Source organism: Drosophila mauritiana, chromosome X (genome assembly GCF_004382145.1).
Source record: "Drosophila mauritiana strain mau12 chromosome X, ASM438214v1, whole genome shotgun sequence".
Taxonomy (NCBI): Eukaryota; Metazoa; Arthropoda; class Insecta; order Diptera; family Drosophilidae; genus Drosophila; species Drosophila mauritiana.
Window position 1 is genome coordinate 7,764,736 of NC_046672.1, and position 17,604 is coordinate 7,782,339.

Genomic DNA, 17,604 nt, shown 5'->3' on the forward strand with positions numbered 1-17,604 from the left:
TGAAGAAACAAACTTATATATTTATATATAAAGATCTACGTATACATAGAGAGAGATTTTTTTTAAACAACCTATTTAGCTTTTTATACGTTTTATACGATGAGAATATCTACAAACAAGAACAAGAAATCTTTTAGCGTAGACAACAAAACAAAACTTCTGTCGCGAGTCCTTCCGTTTTATCAAATATATCAGCAACTAGGCCAGCAAAAATGAAGAAAGACGTAATGGTTATACAAGCACATCATATATACACCAATATATACATATTCGATTCGTAAAGCTTCACGGAAAAGAAACTGAAAAAAGCAAAGGGAAATAAGAGCATAAAAAATATGAAAAAAATAAAAATAAATCAACACATATTCCTATAAATTTATTTATATATTTATATACATATTGATATGAACGATAATACACGAACACACACACACGACTCCACACGCCCACATAGACACGCATACCCAAAACGACACACACACACACACTCAAGCAAGCAATTTTAATACGCAAAACAAAATTTAGTCGCTAAGCAAACCTTAAAAAATTAATCTGTAATAAAAACAAAGTCAAAAATTAAACATCAAATCTCTCCGTACGGCGATTTTGCAATGGAATCAACTCCACTATATCTAGCATATGCATATATTGAATTAGTTTTTTGTTATTTATTTGCGTCGATTTCTTAATTAATTAATTAGTAATCTTTTTTTTTAATTTGTGCACTTCAAATCGAAACAAAAACTCAATCCAATTTAGTTGCTAAATCTTAAAATGGAAATTTTGTATGATACATATGAAATATATACATATATACAATTATCTTGTTACTTTTAATGGGAAAGCTGCTTATGCGTGGGGTTGCATTATTTTAAAGTGTCCATATTTTCACGGTTACTTTTTCAAATTTAAAACTTAAATACATGCATCTGGCATCCCCATTTCCGCAAGCTGGCAACTCGGCGACGAATGCAACCCTGCAATGTACTGCTATTTTGAAAAAGCGTTAGCAATTCTATGGAGAACTTAAATTCAATATAGTTATCTTGAAATAAAATGCAAATTAACCGAAGGCATGTTATTTATTAATTGCTATGCGAAACATTAAAGTGCAATCAATTTAGTGAGCAGCAGGGAAATAACGCCGCGTAATGCAATAAGTCTAAGGGTCGCCAACTTCTGATTGACCGGCTGACAAATGGTTGGTGGTTACCCCCAGCCCCCCCCTCGCAATTTTCCAACGCCCACGGGCCACGGGCCACCTGCAACGTGTGCGGAAATTGGTGCCAACTGTCATAACAAGATGGAGCACACTTGCATACACACATACACCCACATACATGTGGCAGTGGCACCCAGGAACAATGGGGCGTGGCTGGTGGACGGGGGTACGCTCACTTCGTTGGCGTCCAACTGCCTCCGTCAGGCAATAATAATTCGCCAGTCATTGACAATGTCGGTGCCATAATGGCTCTCCACTGGCTCCGGTGCCCAGTATTCTCTATCTTTGGCTTCGCACCCAAGCCATTATATCCCATCGCCTCCATCCAATTCCACCCACTCCCCTTGGCCCATTTGGTGCACTGCGTCGACGACGTTGACAAAAACGAAATGACAGAGGGCGCGCACCCGACACCTACAATTGTCAGCGTCGTCTAAATGAATGAATTAAGTCAGACATGTGACATAACTGCAATGGCCGCACCAGGAGCAGGAGCAGAAGCAGGACCAGGACCAGGACACGACTCGCACCCACACCCACCCAGATCCTAGCAGAGACCCAGATTTGGGAATGGAGCGGAGTGGGCGCCCCTGGCCACGCCAGCAAAAGTGGCACCATCACCACCATCATCAACATGGCAACCAGCGCCACCAAAAGCCAGTCCTGCACATTTGCCACATTGTGCACTTTGACTTAAGTACTATAATTAAGTTTATTTATTAATCGAACGTACATATATATCGATGTAAAGAATCATATCAATTGCATTTTCCATTTAAAATCAAGCAAATGCAATCGAAATTGAGACGAAATACTTTAATTGATGCAATAGCCGAAAATCGTTTAATTAAAAATGGTATATAGTGTATATATTTTATTAACTTAGTAATTTGTTGTTAATCGAAAGCGCTGCTGTTTGGAGACCACTGTGCTTCTCTGCTGCTGTTGTGATTACGTACTGCACTTGGTGCACAATGGACAACTACGATGACAATGACGCCGGCCAAGTTATATGGCGCACACGTAGCGAAACTCCAGCACTCCACGCCCACGCCGGCACCTCCACCCAATCCATCCATCCACCCAATCCACCCACTGCAAACCCGCCTGAATTCAACCCGGCCAAACGACTTGGCGCAGGACAATGGCGGAATGCAAATGGCACACGGACGTGGGATGGATGAACACGGCGCGAAAATGTATATGCAGCTCTGGTCATCGGGACTGGCGCAATCATCCAAGAATCTGGACCACCACCAGCTGGGATCGGGATCCGCCGTATCTGGGGCAGCACGTAACCAACTCGGCCGGCAATTTGTGGCAGTGCAGACGCTTCTCTCGGCCGGCCGCCAATTAAGCAACAAAAGGGACGCGACTTTACGTTCCGCGGAGTACGGGCATGGGTCGCCATTAAAACGGAGCGACGTTGCGAAATGTTTGTGACGAAACCAAACTGAACGAAACGTACTGCCTCCCGGACTCAATCCCGGCTGCAACTTTCGCCGCCGGATTTTCTCCCTCTTACTGGCTGCACATTTCGCAACAAAGTTGCCAACATCAAAGTAGCAACAGCAGTTTTTACACAGTGGGAAATTTCAGTTCTCAAAAGGAAGAACTTTAATTAATTTATATTGCACAATTAAAAGTAGTCAAGTGATTAGAAACATTTTCCCATTTAGTTTTAATAACATCTTAAATATCTTAAATGTTAATATATAATGAATAATAATTGTAATTTGTTGATTTATTTAAGAAAACCAAGATTTTTTGTTACCACGCAGAAGTTGAAGAAACAGTTTGGAAAAGCCACAAACTTTATGCCTCCAATGCACCGTGTGCCATTTTAAAAATTGTTTTCACAGTTAAATGTATTTTCTTGAAAAACAACAGATATAATAAAAATATATCGTTTAACAGCAAAACGATATTCCATCGATCCTATATACATATATTTTGATATTATTTTTCTAGCACATATGTATCATCTTATTTCATCTCGATGTAAAGAAATGATTCTTTTTGGCCACCATAAGTGCCCGTTGGCCCCACAGTGCATAGCTCCGTCTCGGAGTTTTCAATTTGCTTTAAACATTTTTATTGTTTAGCGAAATGTGTAAGGACAACTGAAAGCGGACCAGGACCAGGCCAGGACGAAAAGACCAAAGCAGGACCAAGTCCTGCGCCCAACAAGTGGATGGCCGACCTGACCCCGCCAAACGTTGCTCGTTAGGTGGAATAAGAAAAAAAAAAAAACTGGGGAAGGCAAATGGTGGTGGAGCCATGGACCTGCCATGTGGATGGACTAATTTGCCAAATTGCCGTCCGAGGCGCCTTAACCGAAAAACTTTACACAATTTTCACTTAATTAAAAAATATACCACTTCTCAGTGCGCAACAAATTAAGTAGATGGCCTATTACATTAAGGTATTGGACGTCTTTAAGGTCATAGCAGAAATTGATAGCTCTTATTATTGAGCAACAAAAGGGAAAAACAATGTATCTTTTACTTAGCCTTATGATGTGGAGCACTGTAACTGACCGTTCCACTGAGAACACTAACATATGTTTCCAATATTTTCTAAACTGATTATTGGACAATAATAACCAGTATTTTGGCCAAAACTAAAAAAATAATGGACCAATGCAAACAAGTCATACCTTCTCGGATTCGTCATAAAAATTGCAATTAAGTGGCATTCACAGTTGAAAATGTTCGATTTTGTCAATTTTTCGCAAAAATAGATGATGTTACCCCTTATAAAAAATGGAAAAAATTGCAAAATTTTAAATTTCTGGAAATCAGCGGGAAAGTGATAGGGATCGTTAGCTTAGATATTAAGCTGCAAAAATCAGTCATTATTTTAGCTGTGCTACCAATTTTAACGAAGTTATTAACAAAAATTCACTCGAAAATATGCCATTTTTCTATTAATTCTCAACTTGGTTTTTCGCAAAAAAACAATTAGTATTTTTGTCATAAGCAAAAAAGTAATGGTCCAAATTTGGAATGCCATACCTCGTTGAACTCGTAATGAAATTTCCAATCAAGTGGCATTCACAGCTAAAAATGTTTGATTTTGACCGGTTTTTCCAAAAAAAGGATGATGTAACCCCTTATAAAAATTTGAAAAATTCCAAAATTTTTAATTTCTTGAAATCAGCAGGAAAGTGATAGAGATCGTTAGTTTAGATAATTGTCTGCACAGAGCAGTCATTATTTTGCCATTGCGACCAATTTTAGACAAGTTTTGATAAAAAGGAACCTAGAAAATCCATTATTTCTTGTAGCACTTTTCGTGGAAAAGATAGTTTGGTAAAGTGATACCAGGCCTATGAATAGGTTCCTTAGCGTGACCATATTTGCCTTCGCTTATCGCTGTCGATGTGATATAAAAGCAAGGATGAGACAAGGCAAACGCATTGCAATATATCGCCGGCTCCTTCTTGCGTTGCAAACGGCCAATCCAATTAGTTTGGACTGTGTAAACAAGGAGCTTGGGCTCCACTCGCATGTGGCCACCGGGCAATAAAAATGGAAGCAGCACAAACAACAAAATAAGCAACAAAAAATCAACAACAACAAAAGCCAAGGGAACAGAGCAGTGAACAGTGCTGCCAGCTTTCCAACAGGAAACTAGCTGCATCCAGGATATAAACAAATGACTTAGTACGATTCAACACAAATCATAACTGAAATATCTTTCTAAAATCAAACAAATGAAGAAAAACTTAAATTAAGGATTAATCATTTCTGATAGTGGCATAACTATTTTGGCATAAGAAAATATTAAATTGGTATACCTTGCATGATCTATATGATGTATAGGATTTTAGTTTTAGCGGGGAAATAGCCAAATCCGGCAGCAAGAATCTGCGATCCGGGACGCAGACAGGGAACGCACAACGCCCACACACGCATACAGGTACAGGGGAGCGAAAGAGAGGGAGGAACGAATCCAGTCCAGTGGACTTTGGACATAGACGCCGCCAGGCCTCAGGATGTGGGACTAGGAATAACATTTTTATATTCTCCCGGACTCTCTGACTCTTAACTATTTATGAGGTCGAGTTGTTTGTGCAGTTTGATTATTTTCCTGGCAGCAGGACAACGTTAACCTGTGACTTTTCATAATTCAGCATTTTGGCAGAACGGGCCAGAAAGAGATGGCGAGAGAGTTGGGAGATCGCATTGGGAGTTGGCGGCGTGGGAGAGTGAGAGAGAGAGAGAGAGAGAGAGAGATCAGCTATAGTTGTGGGAATATTTATTGGCACACGTGTCGTGCGTTCCATTCTTTTATTTTTGTTCTCTCGTTCAATTAAAAAATGCTTACTGCAACTGCAGAGCCATAAAAAATAAAGGAGAGATGCTACCAGCGATAAATGAAATTGATTTTATTTGTATAAATTGAAATTGGTTTCAACACAGTCGGCCAGAATCTGAGCTTATGAATAAAATGCAAAAATTCCAATAACAATTGCAATCTGGATGAGTACAGTGCACTTTGCTAAAGGCGCTTAAATGGTGTCAACTAACTTGATATCGCATGATATTATTGGTTATTTTCAGAATATTTGATATGAGCGAACGCATTTAAAGGCAGGAAATGGAAATTGAAGGATAATACGATTTCTATATATGTTTGTGTGTACATAACCAATATTCACTGTAATAATCGTGATGAAAACCGCAGGGGGGAGGCGGTGGTTTGTGGTTGCTGCAGCTGCAAAAGCATTTTATTGTGGCCATCGAGGAAGCGTTTGTTAACTGCTGCCCGATGAGATGACGACCACGATGGTGATAATGACGATGATGAGGACCTGGCAATGGAGAAAGGAGCTGGTGGTTGCCCAAGAACCTCTCCACTCTCTCCATCTCTACACTTCGAACGTTGCCAGCTTTAATTAAAAAGTTACCTGGGCAAAAATGTTTTAGCTATTTGCCTGGCAGCGATGGCAACCTGACCCGCTCGCCTTCGAGTGAATCCAATGAATCCTGTGAATTCCGTCAATCCTGTGAATACGCCGAACCCCACCCCTCAACCAAGCTAACCGAGCTGCCAGTCAACGGCTCTTTTGCTGCTGTTGTTGCTTCTGCTGCGGTGCAGGTGAAACTTTCTATTGGATTCTGGATGCCAGTTCCTGTGCCCCATGGACCATGGACCATACCCATGCCCGTGCCGCACCACTACTACTTACCAATTGATTCCCGGGAAGCCGGTATCGATATCCCGTGTAAACTTCGATTGACAGCCTGCAGCAAGAATCGGAATGGCAGCGGAAAGGCAACGAGCGTTCAATTGGATTGGTTTGGATTGGATTGGGGTCGGAATGGATTGGTTTCTGTTTCGTTTTCTGCAGAAAGCCAGTTTATGCGTGTTGCACTTCCCATATCTATTGCATTTCAAATTTGCTTTGTCCTTAAACGCATTTAACATTTTGAATGTTGTCTGCGCACAAATGTATGCTACGTTATTTTTTATTGTGATCGTGGCTTCCAAAAGTGACTAAAGTGAAATGATTTATCGTAGTTTCAATTAAATTAAAGAGCTGACACTTTTATTTTTCTATTTTTTACACATTTGGCCAAGTTATCAATAGAGATTTGCTTAAGAAATATTTAAAAAAAAGTCAAACTTAAACTTTACATGTATATAAACTTGCTGCATGTTACCGAAATCATAAACTTGCAAGGCATAAACGCCGTATCTTCGCTGGAATGTCACCTACCATATATTCTACAACAATTTGGTCGCTTACGAGATATTGCATTTGAATGAAGTTCCCATGACTATGACTCTCGCGGGAAATGGGAGCGAAAGTGGGCGCCATTCGGGAGGGGTGATGATTGAGGCCTCTGGGGTGCGATTTTCCCGTTTCCGCAAAAATACGAAGAAAAATGTTGGGAAGGTACGGAGAAAAGGTCTTGAGATTGAAGCCGAGTCAAGCTACTCAAGGCGATGGAGAATTTTTTAATGATGTTACTTTCAGGAGTGCTCTCAAATCGTTTGAATACAAATTGTTCGCCGACTCCTCGATGTCCTCCCCAGTCTCAGGTTATATGTACATGTATGTATATATATCTGGCATTTCTCGGGATGTATTCATGAATTCTTCATCTCTATCTGCTTGCTCTGCCAGTTGGCAAGTTGTGAAAGTGAAATGCGAGACATGCTACCCGAAAATCCTTGAGGCTGCTAGGCATGCGGGGGCCTTTGATGGGTGGTGGCCATTGTCAATGAACCCAAAAGTTATCCCAGCCATGCAAAATATACGCAAACTGCACAAGCCGTGCACACTCGCAAAAACTATGCATCACATAACACAGATTTTTGTGCAGTTTTGGCACAATTATGCAACTTTTTACTGTTTCTATTGAAGACTTTATTTGTTATTGACTGTAGTTGTCAGATAATATTCATTATTATTTATGATTTTGGGATAATCACTAACAAATATTTGTTATTGACTGTAGTTGTCAGATAATATTCATTATTATTTATGATTTTGGGATAATCACTAACAAATCGGAATATCTTCGACAAGCCGAGTATCTATTACGAGTATCTATTTGCAAGATATGTTCATTTTGTTTCGGATATTTCGTTAATCCGTTTATTTATTTATTTCATAGTGCACACACATGGACCGAACCCAATTTGAGGTATCGAAGGAATGTCGGGGTCTGTCACTCACCCAATTTGCCCGTTTCCCCGCCAGGTGACACAACGTTCTCCGGACGGAATGCAGCCGGATCCGGGAAAGTGCGGCAGGTGCGGCGTGTTTGTTGCGTGAAGCCGCGGGATGCGATGCCAACCAGCCTGGATCCATCTCAATTACCTTGCACGCACACCATTTCACCAATCCAAGTGGCAAGAAGCAGTTCAAGTTTGAGCTGTTCGGCTTGAGGTCTCGCTTATGAAACTACTAACTTGGCCAGAACTTGCCATCGAATTTGGCCCGCATGTGCAGCCCTGTCTGGAAGTTCAAGTTTGAGTGGTTCGCCCGTGAAGGGGACTTCGATTCGAGTTGCTAGTGTTCCAGAGTTTCTCGCTAAAAGTTGCAGCAATTACAAGATAGATGGGAAAACATACTGCAAATTATAAGTGAAGTGAGTTCTGTGTGTAAGGATAATGTATGAGTTAAAACCATGTTATCTGGTAGAAATAACTTTTGACTCGCTGATGATTTTAAGGGATCTAGAACTTCTTAATGAGATCTTAGCGCCAACAAGTATCTACTCAGTTATTGTATAAAATCGTTAATAAGTAAATACCTCGCTGATTGTCATGCAGGCACAGGGATGCCAGAATATCGAATGCAATAAAGGCCTGGCGAGAAGCGACAGGAGCAAACACATCCATACTCGTTTGCCGAAGCTCCTGTCTGTCGTTTATATTTGCCATTAATCAGGCATATCCATTTACATGTGATGAACTTTATCCCTTAACCTGTTTACATGTAAATTACTTGCTGCTCATTTTCTGCTGTACGAAGAACTGGCAAACAAACAGATGCCATGCACAGCCGTATAAAAAAACAAACACACAGAAGTACAGTACGACTTATGGATCACAAACTAATTACTAAATTAATATGTTTTGGATTTTCATTGAGCTGCTCAAGTATAGCTAAATGTTATCTATTACGTAAATCCTAACGGCTCTTGAAGATAACTAAATTTGCTAAGTTCTACACTGCCAATGCAACCTGTGCATGTGCTGCATTAATAATTGCGATTCGTACAATGAAAATGCCAGCGCTGCAATGCATTTTTCATATTTACCTTGGCCTGGCCGGCCCAATGCGATGGCACACACACTTACGGGTTAAATAATATCAAGCATATGCGAGTGCCATTACATCCTTGTAATTGCCAAAATAATGGGAATTATGCGTATGAGAAAGTCAACGCGGACGCACTTTGCCATCCGCCGGACGGATAGTTAATTGAGCTGTTGGCTGTTCGCTGGCTTACAATTCAAATTGTTGCCTTTTGTTGTTGTTGGCGTCATTAATGCGAGTGTTGGCACTTTCGCACGCACCTCTCGCTCGCTCGCCGCCTGCTATCTCTTTTCGGCGCCAAAGTTTGCTGGTAAACACATTCATAAAGTAAATATGCAAACACTCGCGCACAGCGCACGTTGAACGACTAGTAGTGGCTTATAAATAGGGATGATACATTTAAAAAAAAGCGCAAAATTTCTTTATTAGCTAAATGTTCCTATAAAACATAAATTTACAAATATGTAACTTTTTTTTTTTACCAATCTAAGAAGTGTATAAATTCAAGGGATTCAGCTGGAATAAATTTGCAAATATCACTGCTATTGTGAACTCTGCTGTGCGTGCTCACGCACACACTTGTGCCAGTGATGCCCATGTCGATGGCGGCAGACATATGCTAAACGAGCCGAAGCCCCCGCCACGCGCTTTCTATCGCTCACCCACTAACTTCCATTTCCCTCTCCACGGAGCCGAAGTCGTAGCCGAAGCCGAGGCCGAAGGGCGACGAGTGCTCGGGTCGGTGGGCCGCGTATAAAAGCCGCTGATGGCTGCGCTATCGCTTGCATTCTGCGTTCGGCTGGCGTAGGACGCGCTCTCCACTTGTTCTTGCTATCCGTTGCGCGATTTCCGTGGCAAAAGCGTAGAAGCGCGCCAAAAAAAGCGCGCGCAAAAACAAAAAGCCAAGCTAACGGGACAAAAGTCGCGCGCGACTCGTAAGCTTGTTTACTTTGCCATTATAAATCCGGCGGGCGCTTTGTTTGTGTTTGTGTTGATGTTGGTAATTCCCTGTGTTCCCCCTCTTCTTTTTTTTTATTCAAGCGCTCCCGTGCGCTTTACGTTTTGCCCCTTTTTTTAAGGTGTTTTTTTTTTTGTGTCGTTGTTCAAACAGTGGCCAAGAAATAACAGGAACAAAAGCTAGTAAAACAAACGGGAATTTGCAAAACGGAAGAGTAAAGGAAAAGTGTTGCATTTCCGTCGCTTCGTCAAGTTGGTTTGGTGTTGTTGTCGTCCCCGTTACCGTTAGTCTCTCCATTACCGTTAGCATCTTGGCCGCGGCAAAATGGTAGCAGGTGTTATTCAGAAAAAATTAGCACAGGCCAAACTACCTAAGTGAAATTTGAATTTAAAAATGGCTTACAAATTGTCTAAGTATTCGTATAAGGATTTATCCGCATAAAAGTACTCTTTTATTTTTTAAAATATGCTTAAATAGGGAAATAAGTTTTCCAGTTTTATTTGGTAGGTAGTTTGAGTGACATGTTCACTATACAGAACTCCAACTGTAGCACAACTTCAACCAAATCACAAAAAAACAGATCCGACAGAAAAGAAAATGGGCGGCAGGACACGAGATATAGAGCTAAAAACCACAAGCAAAATTGCCTGAGGGTAAAAATCCCCAAAATGGCATCATAAAATCATTTAATTGATGATTTAGTGCAGTTCGTGATATCAATATAAAATTCACCATTATCAGCCATGTTAGCAGCGCTCCCAGCCAGCCGAAAAAAAAGGAATGTTTTCCATTCCGTGTTCTTTTTCACAAGCATATTTCAAACAACCGGACGGGGGAAAGCACCTGCGTTAAACATTTATGTTTTTAGCACTTTCTGCTGTCAATTTGGCACTCCTGCACTTAACAATGCAAAGTGGGGAAGCTCGTAAATGTCGGAAACTCCAGCGGAGCAACTGAAAATTAAAAGCACGTCTGGAACTCTTTATACGGTGACACATTTCTTTCAAAATATATTTTCCGAAGAACACTAAGCTTTAGTACAAAAGAAGTTTAGAAGCCCAAAGGGAAAAGTTATTTTATTGGAAGTGCAGCCAGTTGTGTGATTTTCACTAAACGAAGTCTAGCAACAAGTTATCTGATCAAAAGTGTGATCGCTCTAAGCTTTAAAGTTTATAAATCGCCCAGAATGCTTGAGCTCTTCCATTTGATAAACCAATCAAAATGGAAATTGCATTCTTTGCAATGAAAAAAGTACTGCGAATATATACTCGTATAGAACTTTCGAAGTTTTGCTTAAAAAAAAAAGTAGAATAGAATAGAAGGCATTTAAGTACTTTGGCAAAGTATTTCGGCGTGTGGCGCGGTGCACAGAGAAAGCTGGCTAAAACTTTTGGCACAAAGCGTTTGAGATTTCATTTTAATTCGTTTTCAATTTGGTCTAGCCAACCGCAGGGCAGACTTAATGCCTCGAGGATTGCTTAACTCATGCCCGAGTTGACAGCAAATACGCAGATCCCCCGCAAGGCGATTAAATTTGGCACGGTTTAGGTTTAGGTTTGGGTTTTGGAATCTGGCTTTGGGCTTGGGCCTTGGTTGCTCAGCTCCATGGGTATTCATGGGCCAAAGTTCATTCAGGGCAGCCAATTTGGCGGATTCATCAGCCACAATACGGTTGACAATACAAATACGATACGAAGCTAATTATATTCATTGAGGCTAGCGTGTCTGCGAATTTATTTCAGATCAACCTCAATATTTGTTTGCCACTTTTGCGAAACTATATTCTAGCTAGAAATAATTACTACGGCTTTTGCAAAACATAAATTTGTTTGCTGTATATGTAGTTTAATTTGAATCAAGCAAATTAAATTGTCTGTGGCAATTTCAGGCAGCTCGCCTTGTTCTCTGAAATATGCAGGAAACAATTTCGGTGCGGAGAAAATATTTAATTTAAAATATGAAATCCTCGCATAAATCATTAAAGTGTTAAATTTACGTTCGCTTCATGCCAGCCACACACACACATTTTAGCCTGCGAAATTCATATTATTATGTCCTTCGGTGTAAAAGCATAACATGATTTGCCCTGCAATCCAGGTGCTGATATCCTTTCACTTCTTTGAAGGCTCCCTTGAACGGAACAAGCTCGGTTTTTATCGACATACATACGTTTAATTGGAAATTTTGAGGTAGCAGGGTGCACAGCACACAAGGCGTTAGAAATTCTTTGTGAAATTTAATCTCACGCAAATAGCAATCTGTTGAAATTGAATCTGTTATCGGGGAATCCCCGGCAAATTGAATTGCCAAAAAAGAAAACGAATGATTCGTGGAAGTTTCTGTGCGCCAGCTTATTACTTATGACCCAAAGTGCAAGCTGCAGTGGGTACAGGTTTAATTAATTGCTTTTTATTTGTGGATGCGTTCTTAAAATAACCGTTTTATAAGCCAGGATTCCAAATTACATTAAAAGCATATCCCTGCTTGAAAGGAATTCCTCGAGAGAAACTTGTAGATTTCGATATGCAAGTCCCTAAACGATAAAGTTACACTTTGGCACTTTTACTTTCCCACCAAGAAGTTGGATGACTTGCGAAAGTAAACCGCAAACTGATTAATGCCATTTATGCCCAACGAATCTGGCTTTATGTACCAAGATTGTCAAGGCTGTCAAGGGGGCGTGGTGGGAGGGAGGCGGGAAAAACGGCTGAAGTGGGCGGTTGAAAGTGAGTTACACGTCGCCGTTGTGATGCTGGCACGTTGAAAACTTTTTCGGAATAAGTTGAAGGATGTGGCAAGTCGTAAAACGAGGCGGTGTTGCAAAGTACGCGGCCACGAAAATTTCCAAAAAATTTTTAATGCACACAGGCACGTGAAAATCGCCCAGCGGCCATCATCATTATTACCGCACATAATTTACCCATCAAACGCCACCCATTTACCCATACCCAAAGCGAAGTTTCCACCCAAAAACCATCGCCAGATAAATTTGTCATGTAAATACAATACAATGAACGTGTAAACATTTATTATGTGCTTACCATTCTGTCGTTGTTGTCCATGCTCAAATCTGTCAATTGTCTGATTTAAATTGTACACGGATTTGTTTTATTATACCCGCTGCTTGAAAATAAACTGGGGTATGATGCAAAGCAGTTGAATGGGGGGAAATTTCGACTTTATTGTTAGTCAATAAAGTGCCCATAGATACCAAAGCATATAACTTAATATAACCTTGGAATTAGTTATAATCTAAGCAGTATTCCTAGAACGGTTATGAAAAGAGGGTATCATGTAGTCTTGTGCTTTCATGTATGTTATGTTATGAATGACCTTTGCCTATCAATAATTGTGCAACATCAACATTTGCAGCAGCAGCACCCATAGCGAATTAATTTCAAAGTGTTTGGCTATTAGTGACTAGCGATAAACGATATCCGAGAACAATAATTTCGCAAACGATCTGCAGGCCGTGCAATCTGCTCAAAATGCTTAAAATGCCGCTGCAGCTGAGCAGTCAGGATGGCATATGGCCATCCAGATCCCGGCGACTCCACCACCACCACCAACTGGCTTATCATCATCAAAAGCAGCAGCAGCAGCAGCAGCAGCAGCAGCAGAAACAAAAGCAAAATGGAGTGCAGCAAGGACGTTCGCCGATATTCATGCCAGTGATGCTGCTCCTCCTGATGGCCACTCTGCTCACGCGCCCGCTGAGCGCCTTTTCCAACCGTAAGTAGATCCTTCGATATATGACATCCAATAATTCATAGCTCATAGTGATTTTCATATTATAAAATGGCTAGAAATGTTGCAGAGCAAAGTAATTCCCTTTGTAAACAGCTAAATATCTTAACTAGCGATGCATTTCATTTCAATGCTGATTCTCTGAAATGAAAATTAGCGTGAAAACACAGATTATTTGTAGCGGAAAATAAGGACAAGAGCATCCTTCCGTGATCCTTGGCTTGGCATCCATCGGAACTCTCACGCAGTCATCTCAAGTACGCAAATGCATAGGCGGGTCGGCATTTTGGGAAGGCAAGTTCAGTTGCCTGTTTGCCAGCTTGTTTATAAAGCTGTCCGTCCGTACGTCCGCTTGTCCGTCCGGATGGATGGCTGTCCGTCCGTCCGGATGACTGTCTGTCTGTCTCCGTGAGTGTCAGTCCGTGTGTACGGGTAATGGCGTATGTGTGCGTGTATGCGTGTGTCGAGGCATGTGGATGTGGAAGCATGCGTGGGGCATTAAGTTATCAAGTGGAGCAATGGCAATGGCATCGCCGAAGAAGATGGCGGATTTGCGGCCAGCCCTCTCGACTGTGACATGTTTGTTTGTTTCCCAGCTACAAGCATTAAAATTCGCACCCACCCGCACACAACCGCACAATCCGAAGAAACGCAGAGTAGGGTAAAATTGAGATGTAGCAGGACGAAGGAACAAGGACTAAGGACGATGGTATGCCAGACGGAGTCTGGGCCCGAGTAGGTGGCTTCCTCGCCTCGTAAAGTTCATGGCTTGGTGGCTTGTTCCGAGCACCGACTACGACTACTCAGACTGCGACTACGACGACGCCTTGGCTGGCAGGACAGAAGGCGTGCATTAAAAATCAATAGAAGTTACAAATGTATCCTTCCATTGCGAAAAAGGGGCAAAACATTTGTGGCGCCATTTGTGCGCTGACAGCCTGACTGACTGACTGGCTGACTAACTGACTGGCTGACTAACTGACTGGCTGACTAACTGAATGGCCGACTGGCTGAATGGCTGACTGGTTCGCTTCGATGCTCCACTGCCCACGACGTCGGTGGATACTGCAAGGGTTAACGGTGTTCCGGGGAACGGAATGTGCACCGTGCAGGTGTGCCAACGTCATCGGACGACTGATTTTGCAGATCCCCAGCCACAATAGTAAATGCAGTGGGATACAATTTATACGCTCGACATGAAAGTGGTAAAAACTGGAAAAAGATAAGCAAGCAGGGAGTAAGACATTTTATGCCAATCATAAAAGACAGCTACACTTGCTTAATATCATTGATAAAAAAGGTAGAAATCCGAAAATATTCAATTTTTTTCATTTTTCTACTTTTTTCTCAAAAAAATAATCAGTATTTTTGTCGTAAACAAAAAAGTAATTGTCCAAATATGGAATGCTATACCTCGTTGAACTCGTAATAAAATTTCCAATCAAGCGGCATTCACAGTTGGAAATGTCCGATTTTATCAGTTTTTCGCAAAAATAGATGATGTTACCCCTTATAAAAAATGGAAAAATTTTCAAAATTTTAAATTTCTGGAAATCAGCGGGAAAGTGATAGGGATCGTTAGCTTAGATATTAAGCTGCAAAAATCAGTCATTATTTTAGCTGTGCGACCAATTTTAACGAAGCAATGACTAAAAATGCACTCGAAAATATTCAATATTTTTATTATTTCTTAACTGGATTTTTCGCAAAAAAACAATCAGTATTTTTGTCATAAGCTAAAAAGTAATGGTCCAAATATGGAGTGTCATACCTCGTTGAACTCGTAATTAAATTTCCAATCAAGTGGCATTCACAGCTGGAAATGTTTGTTTTTGACCGTTTTTTGCAAAAATGATGATGTTACCCCTTATAAAAAGTGGAAAAAATTTAAAAATTCTAAATTTCTGAAAATCAATAGAAAAGTGATAGGGATGGTTAATTTATAAAATTGGCCACACGAAACAGTCAATGATTAATCTGTGCGACGATTTTTAGCCAAGCAAAAAGCCAAAAATACCAAAAACACCTTAATACACGAGCTCAAGACTTGAATTTGTTTTTGTTGGTGCTGCTGTGTCGCATTTAAAAGCATATTGTTTGGATATCTAATTGAACTCCAATCAATGCTATATATACACCTTCAATCAAGCACATTTCTATGAGTTTAGGCAAATCCATTTACTCGATACTCTTGAAGAGATGTAAAGTAAACCGTTCGAGTGGCCAAACATCCAAACATCGAAGGCAACAAGTCCAAATTGATGCTCAAGTTACGCCAGCTATTTGATGACAGTTCAGTGGTCCGATGGCAGCAACAAAGAGCATTCATGAATCATAAACGGGACAAACATTCTTAATGGCCATCCTAGCTGATGCTCCATACAATGCACTGTGAAAAAATAAGTTTCAAATAAAACGAAACATATTGATGTGCAAGTGAAAACTTTGAGATAAGCAGGCAAGCCAATAATAGTTACTTCTTTGCTTTGACTAACTTTTTTTTTGCCGTGTAAGTGGCAGTGTGTATGCGAATGAAATTTATATGTTCCTTTCGTATTGGCCATCGAGTGTCCATAAAACAAAATTTGAATGCGAAGCGTAAACATGGAAATAAGCAAAATAATTTGCTATTTTTTATGTCGTCCTTCTGCTCCATTTTTCCCCATTTGCTGCTCAAATTACGTATCCGACGTGTGGGCGCTCGTCCGTCCGGGCTGCCAGCCCACAGGACATCCCAAATCCGACATAAGTGTCTGATTAGTTCAGGATGGGACTACTCCACTTATTTACCTTCGACGGTTGGGCCTCATAAATCCATAAGGAACTGACAAAAAAAAAAAAGAAAAAATGTAAAAGAAACTCGAGTGAAATCGCTTTGCTTGTCGTGTGTTTTTCTCCTATTTTCTTTTTTTTTCTTTTTCTTTTTTTATGTCTGCCGATTGGCCGGCTTACGAGAGCTTTGGATCAACGGGGCGCCATGACACGGAGTTGCCCGCAAAAGCCTTGGCCACTTTCTATGCGCCAGACACACGCACATGCTCTATGGTGGAGGTGCTCTGCTCCAGCTTCCTGCTCAATGGCCAGGGCCATGTTGTACCAAACAATTCAATTTATATAATCCGGCGGACAGTGGGTGCCCGGTGGCCGGTGGACGGTGCTTCTCCTCCTCCTCCACCACCGATTCCTACGTTCCAGGTTAATGTGTCACCAACAGACATCCACGAAGGATGCGAATGTCACGTTAAATGTATCACGTAACCGGATGCGTGTTACATATTGCTTTGCCCTCCTACAATATCTGTTGTATTGTTTGTAATTTTTTTTTTTTTTTTTTGTTTTTTTTTGCCATTACCAATCCTTTGGGCTTTCAAAGTTGCATTTGACTTGTGTAACCCCATTTATGCAAACGCAAATTTGATTGAATTTCGCTCGCAACAAAGTTTATTCGAAAAGTAAGCCGTTTAAGTGCGCCAAACTAAAGCTTTAATTGCTGTCACTAGAGATGTTCAATTTGATTCAACAAAAAAAACTGTTCTTAATTGCTAAATCGAATTCAGCACGTTGTGCGGAAGATAATGCCTCGCTATCAACAATTGAATTGCAGTTCGCCAGTGTGCTGGCATAATAAAGTTATTTGGATTTTATTAGTTAGCTTAAATGTTTTATTTCAACTTAATAGTTCTACAAAAATTTGTAGAATTGTCAGAAATCATATCGTGTTTATTAGTGTTTTATTAAAAATCAAAAGATTTTTAACAACGTATTTTTCCCGATTTGTTATGCCAAATACAGTAAATTGGAAAAAATGTCTGTAAAAGCACATTCTGTAAATTGCAACCCAATCGATTTTCAAGAGAGCACAATTAAATGCTTTTACCGTTAAATCGCCACCAC

The 17,604-nt window shown here is 40.7% G+C and overlaps 1 protein-coding gene across 6 annotated transcripts in view; it reads left to right on the forward strand.

Moving 5' to 3' along the window:
• Positions 1–9,810: 9,810 nt before the first annotated feature.
• The window catches only part of LOC117148046 (tyramine beta-hydroxylase), a 32,993-nt gene continuing 25,199 nt past the window's right edge, over positions 9,811–17,604 (forward strand). For 2 of the 6 annotated variants that reach the window (XM_033315228.1, XM_033315231.1), the window contains exons 1-2: positions 9,811–10,001; positions 13,336–13,695. In XM_033315228.1, the coding sequence (XP_033171119.1) occupies positions 13,452–13,695 (244 nt within the window). In that variant the 5' untranslated portion in view covers positions 9,811–10,001; positions 13,336–13,451. Of the gene's footprint in view, positions 10,006–13,335; positions 13,696–17,604 lie in introns of all 6 variants that reach the window. The other 4 variants (XM_033315225.1, XM_033315229.1, XM_033315226.1 and 1 more) reach the window with 4 other exon arrangements.